The sequence below is a fragment of the Pezoporus wallicus genome, unplaced genomic scaffold (genome assembly GCF_028554395.1).
Source record: "Pezoporus wallicus isolate ANWC-B61680 ecotype Strahan unplaced genomic scaffold, APGP_CSIRO_Pwel_v1 contig_1181, whole genome shotgun sequence".
Classification (NCBI taxonomy): Eukaryota; Metazoa; Chordata; class Aves; order Psittaciformes; family Psittacidae; genus Pezoporus; species Pezoporus wallicus.
This window is the reverse complement of record NW_026641428.1, coordinates 3,671,582-3,678,101: the sequence shown is the minus strand read 5'-3', so window position 1 is coordinate 3,678,101 and position 6,520 is coordinate 3,671,582. Positions and strand designations below refer to the sequence as shown.

At 43.7% G+C, this 6,520-nt stretch overlaps 1 protein-coding gene across 2 annotated transcripts in view; it reads left to right on the top strand.

The window, feature by feature from the left end:
* The first annotated feature begins 299 nt into the window (after positions 1-299).
* STK39 (serine/threonine kinase 39) overlaps positions 300-6,520 on the top strand; it is a 107,738-nt gene continuing 101,517 nt past the window's right edge. The window contains exon 1 of one of the 2 annotated variants that reach the window (XM_057423793.1): positions 300-610. In XM_057423793.1, the coding sequence (XP_057279776.1) occupies positions 490-610 (121 nt within the window). In that variant the 5' untranslated portion in view covers positions 300-489. The remainder of the gene's footprint in view (positions 611-6,520) is intronic. The other variant, XM_057423789.1, reaches the window with a different exon arrangement.

Sequence of the window (6,520 nt, the reverse complement as noted above, 5' to 3'; positions counted from 1 at the left end):
AAGCCTTTCCCTGCCCCGCTCTTAGCACCGGCCGGGCCCAGAGGGGCGCGCAGGGTTCTGCGGTTAGGGCTCGCCCCGCCACCCCTCGCAGGACCCCGCAGCGCTTCCAGCCGCCGAGCCGCGGGATGAGCGGGTAAGGACGACGGCTGGGGATGTGGCCAGCAGGCTACGAGCCGCCGGCGTCAGCAGGGCCCCTCGCCGGACCGCCCGCGCTTCTCCCTCAGGCAGAGACACATGAAGGGGGCGACCACGGCCGCGCTGACACCAGCTGGGGGCCGCCGGGCCCGAACGCCGCTCTCGCTCACCCCTCGGCGGCGCGGGGCGAGCGGCCGGGGCCGGCGGCGCCGCCCGCCTCTGCCTCCTCCCCCTCGGTGCCCTGCCTCCTCCCTCCGCCGGGCAGCCGGCTGCGCGGGGAGGCAGCGCGGCCGAAAGGTGTTGCTGGAAGGGAAGTTTGAAGAAGGTCGCCGGGTGCTTGTGCGCTCTAGCATCATGGCGGAGCAGAGCGAGTCACCGGTCCACGTCCAGCAGCCCCAGCCGGCGCCAACGCCAGCCGCCCCAGGCGTCGGCTGGCCCATCTGCAGGGACGCCTACGAGCTGCAAGAGGTTATCGGTCAGTAGAGCGGGAGATCGGGGTTGCTATCGGGCGGAGGCAGGGGATGCTGTGGCTGCCGCTTAGCCGGCCCTGGGCCTACCGACGCTCATCTTCCCGCAGGCTGAGCTCGCTCACTGCGGCGGACGCGCCCGGCACTGCAGTGGCGCCGCCGCCGGCTGCTGCAAACTTTATCCGCCCGGTAGCGGGCGGGCGGCGCGGCCCCGGGGGGCGGTGGCTCCTTCTAGAAACCCCCGCGCCCCGCCCGGTGCGGCCCGATGGAGGGTGTCGGTGGTGCTGCCGCCTTGTCGTGTGGTGCATCGTCACTCGCCCCACTGGTGGTACCTGAGCCCTTACCTGCTGGCTTGTAATGGGACCTCGGCAACTCCGCAGATGCGCTCTGTGTGTTTTGTCTGTGTGCATGTGTCGGTCTGTGGATGCACACGTGTGTATGCATCCGCTCAGATTACTCTGCATTTTTCCGGCGGCTTTATGGGGGAGGTAGATCTTACCCCTATCTCTGCTGCTGTCGTGGTGGCTTCCTTTCATTTTTCTTGTCTGTCTGTCTGTCTATCTATCTATCTATATCTTTGAACCCTTTTCCCCTCAGTGTTTAATATGATGCCTCCTGGCCCAGCTGCCTGTGCCCAGTGGTGGCACATAGGACAGAGAGGGGTTTCAGTTTCCTTCCACCTGAGACAACTTGCTTTTGCCCTGGATGTGGTTTAACCTGTTGGCCATCCCCAAGTCCTTGCAGGCAGGGTGTTTTCTGGTAATGTGCTTCAGTGCTTTGCTCATGTGTCCAGCTAAGGCGGATCAGATGTGTTCAGCTTCTGTCCACTTCATTTGGATTGAGTAATTTTGAGATTTATAGTGTGCAAATATGACTGTTGTTAACAGTATGCGTGATGGAAAAAATTTTCATATCCTGACCTCGATGTTGCTTGTTGCTAATGAACGCCGTTGGGAAAACTTGCTTTTGTTTGTATGTAACATTTTACATCTGTAGCAAATGCTGCAAATGTCAAAGGCCATCTCTAAGACTGTGATTGCTATTCCTTACGGATGAGGCAATTTAAATGAAAAAAAATCCATGAGTCTTGCTTGCTGGTGCTGTTCGTTATTCTCAGTGTTGCACACCAGTTGCTAGTTGTTGTCAGGCAGACAACAACCAGAAAAACATGTTACTGATCTGGATTGAAAGTTGTGTGTACTCAGCTGCATCATTAAACTTTTTATTTTCCACAGGCAGAAACAAAATAGTTGAGAAAAGGACTTCTTCCTTAAAATGGGATGGCTTTCTTTGGACCCAGGTGGTGCCTTTGTATTTCTCTTTGCACTTGTTAGGCTCTGAAGAGGGACTAAGGAGGGATGAGGGTTCAGGTGTGCATGTCCTTGGAGGTGGCTGGCTTGGACCAAGATTGCTCAGCGTCGAATGAGTGCTGCCAGCAGAGGCCCTGCATGGGCATGGGTTTTTAGGCCAGAGAACTTTGTTTTACTTGGTTTGGAGAATGGATCTAAATTATCCAAGTGGAAGTGGTTCTGCTAGCATAAGATACATCTTTGCTGAGGAGTAAATCCTTCTTCTAAGGTATAAAAGGTCTCAAAGGTGTTGGATTAATCCTTGTCTAGGGCGTGACATGAGTCATAAGAGTTACTTGTAGTTATTTTCTGTTGCAGTACCTGTAGAATGCCTGGGTGAGAGTGTAGTTTAGAAAATCGTTCCCACTTTCTTTCCACTTAAAAGTTTGCATCTTTTGACAAGTAAAATGTATTTCTAAATTTTTGTGTATCTGCATACAGCCGTTGTACAGGTGGATGTGAAATTGGCATAGCAAATACCTATCTGTAGTGAAACTTCATTGCTAATTACCTATTGGTGCTGTTAAATGTTGGTATTATTTCTTTAACTAAAGTGAATGCCTAGTGAGGTTGGGTTATTTTGAACCAGATCCTTGGACTTAGCTAATTTCGCTGACTTTAGTCAAACTTTCACTAAGCTTAGGTTGTTTGCATGACTTTCAAACTCACAGATTTGTTTTATACCACGTGGCTTACAAATCTTAGTCAATTACATCTTTTTTCATTAACACTTTGTTAACTTATAGGAGACCCATGATGAGAATAAATTTAGTCTCAGTACTATTAAAAATAGTAAATTCCAAAAAATGTAGCCAACCACTTCATCCCTTTGTTTTATTTTTGAGGTGGCTAGCCAGGTCTTTATGAACTCTTGGTGTGTGGTTTCATGATCCATTTAATCTGCTCTAACAGGCAGCTGTTGAAAGGATCACATAATCTGACAGAGAACTAGTTCTTGTGCTGGGTCAGTTTCCTGTCTGATCAGGTTCCCTATTTGACTTGCTGCATGATTGAGAGATGTGATGTGAGGAAGAGGCTCTTCCTGTTAATTCCTATGGACAAATATTTTCTGGAGGAGAAAGAAACCATTCTGATTGCTATCTGTAAATGTATGGGGCAAAGAGTTAAGAAAAGAAGAAATCCTTACATTAGTTCAGATTGATAAACGCTGTCCATACACCAACCCGTTTGGGAGTTAGAAGGGGTTTTGTAGCTGTTAGAACAGGAGGATCCAAAGGAACCCTCTGCTAGGAATTACTGCAATTGCACTTAAGGGAGAAACAGGTTTAATTTATTGAAGACCTGGAGATCTCTTTCTATGATTTTAATGCATTACGTTAAAATGTGCAGTGAATTTTAATGTATGTGCTCTTTTTTATTTTTTTTTAATAAGCTGGATATAACTTAGCTAAAAAAAACTCTAATAAAAGCAGTATTGTGAGATATCTTCTCATTCAGGCTGGGTTTGTAACCAAGTATTCTGACTAACATAACTGTTACAGATTTTTCGGAATTTATGTCACTTACATATGCGAGGTTTTCTCCTCCTCAGGAACAATGTAAATCTTCACACAACAAATGCTTAATCAGTTATGGGTGTAAAAACCTGAAAACTGGATAGTATTAAAATTATATTTGTACCTTTCAAATTGTAATGAGCTGTAAATCATATGGATGAGATAAAGCTGCATTATTTTGTTTGTATTTGTTTTAAAAAAGGTTTCTTAAATGGATATGAAAAAGTGACTTTGCCTTGTTTCTGGAGAGCTGCGTTGGAGTTGATGTTCTTCTGCTGGATGTAACTTACTGTTTGTCAGCCTGCGTTGATAACTGTGGAAGGAAGATTCTGGAGAAGCAGTGGGTTATCTCATGATTAGGCTGGGTGCTAGCTTTCATTATACAATTTTCTCTCCTGCTGCAACTGATGTGAAAAAATTAATTTGGCTAGAAAACAGCCAGAATTGGTTGGAAAATAGATGGTTACTTCTACATGATAGATTATCTGTATTGGCTGAAACTCATTAAAAAAGCTACCTTAGTTGAGCGGAGGTTTTCGTCTATTTTTGCCTTTCTAAATTTGAGCTAAAAAAATGCCTTGTGGTTTGTTGCCTCATAAGGCGCAGTGTTGCTCAGTCAGATGTGTTGGGATTTTGAGTAGAACAAGTTACCATTTTGAGACAGTTTTGCTGGTTTTTGTAGTTCTTACTGTACGCCGAATGCAAGACACTCGGTTTAATGGCTCTGAGCTCTCTGTTGGTGTTTCTGTGAAATATTATTTACTGTTTTTTAATGCTTCCCTGCAGCATGTGTATTGCTAATCTTGTCTGATAGAGTAGACTCTCCTATATTTGTTGTTATCAGAGGTCTTTGTGGAGAGATCTCTGATTATGATGCTCAGAACTGGTGTTCAAGTTGGTGCATACTGTTTTGAAATCCTCTCTACAGTTAGAGGTAGCATTACAGTTCTGTGTTCTGTTAATCAGACGCTCACTTCTCATTCATGCTTTCGAAAATTTCTTACCCCTCTACTTAATCAGATTTTTGTGTGGTTTTATTTTTTTCCTTTTTAAGCATAAAAAACGGTTGAAGGGCTTTCTTTTACAGAAGTTCTTATGTATATGTTTCAAGTTAGATCTGACTGTGCTCCGTGAAATCCCACACTGTAGCAACTAAAGCTATGATAAACTTTGACATTTGTTCTTGCAGAGATTTCTTTCACAAATCCCTGTAATTCTTGCATAAGAAGCTGCATAATTTGATAAGTAATACTTAGTGCTGCCTAAAATCTTTATTCTAAAACTTTATGTAAAACAGAAAGATGTGCCTGCCTTAATCCTGCTCCAAAGCAAATTCTATTCCTTACCAATAAATCATAAAATTAACAGCAGCCTAAGCATTTTGTATATGTGGATATTAAATACAGGTTTCATAACATTAATTGGAAATTACTACTGCTGTAGCTGGGCAGGAAGAGCTTATTATTTTGTAAATTAAAATCTTACATTTTGGGAAAGAATTTTGGGAAAGATTTTCTGTCAGCTAATGACCATTTGAAGAAACTGGAAATGTTAAGTTCTCATCTGTTATTTTAATAAGGAGTGTCTTTTAATTCAGTTATCGGAGTTAGGCTTTGTAAGCCATTCAGTGATAAAACTTTGTTGTATAATAAAATTACAATTCAGGCAGCTGGGGGCTTGTAAAATAGAATTAATCTTCTTCCTGACAAGAACCTGAATAAAAAAATAGAAATTTAATTTGCTTTGTGTTCCCCACAGTTGCAAGTAACCAGCAAATAAAGCCTGTTTTAAAGTTAATTTGGTAACTGGAAGGGTAAAGGAGTATGTAACCAGGCAGCTGGCTGATGCTATGTAATGATAATTTACAGAAAGTATTCTATGCTTTCCTGTTCCTGGAACCTACCTGCCTTCTTTATGCTTGGCCCACCTGTCTCTATGCTTTCTCTCTCCCTCCATCTAAGTTTTTTTCCGCAGATAAGGTCAAAAGCCTTTGATACCTGGAAAGTCCTGGCTCCATAGGATTTCCTTCAGTGCTAGAAGAGGAGCAGTTCTGCTGGTGACCATGTGGAAATTTGAAGGGATTGCATGATCTTGATTCTCACTAAGCCTTAAAACAGCAAGGCTTTGCATCTTCAAATTGGAGCCACTGCTTGGGTAGCAGTGTCCAAGTTCAGACCTCGGAGAGCAATTTTAGGTTGGGTGATGTGTTGCTCTGAGAGAACATTAGAACTGTTTTACTTTTTCATTTTTCTTCAGTGAAGAATCACTTTCCCTTAAGTCAGAAACCAGTTGTTTGTTTTTTTTTTTTCCAAAATCCATTGATCAAATGGAGACAAACCCACATCTGTTCTGGTTGGTTTGAGGGGAAAAAAAAGTGAGCTCTCCTTGCAAAGGAAATGTAGGTGGCTCATATAGTGGCTACATGTGTAGGCCATATTTTTGTTTTGTGTGACTCTTTTGGTTCTCTCTCTCGTCCCCCTTCCTCCCTTCCAAAATAATTCAGAACTATAAGGCAGTGGTAGTAGAAGCTGGTTTTATTTCCAGGAATAATAGCAATTCCTGGCACTTGAAGAATGGACCTTAAAAATCAAGACAAGTTACTTACTCTTGTTAACTTCTTGGGTTTGCGGAAGTCACTGGGATAGTACTGAGCAGCAGAGGAGCAATCTACTTGTGGTATGTGGAATGTAAGTTCGTCACTAGGAAATTTACTGGTGCCCGAAATGAAGAGTGAGGTTTTCCCGTCCTCTCCCCACACCCCAGGAAATCACACTTGACAGAAGTTGATAGGGCTTACCTTGTGTAAATAAATAATTAGCTTTTTTGAGTGAGTGGATTTTTACTTATTTCTTCCTTTTGCAGCACAGCCTTGCTGGTAGGGTGAAATACTGACAGTTCTGCTAGGTTTCACTGTTTCTTGTAAGTTTGAAGGTCTTTAGGTGTGCAAAAAGATCACATGATTGAAGCTTATGGGTGTAAGAATGTTATCCAGGAGTGGCAAAACGAAGCAATGCTGGTATGAAATCCTGAAAAATTTGCTTTAAAACATTTT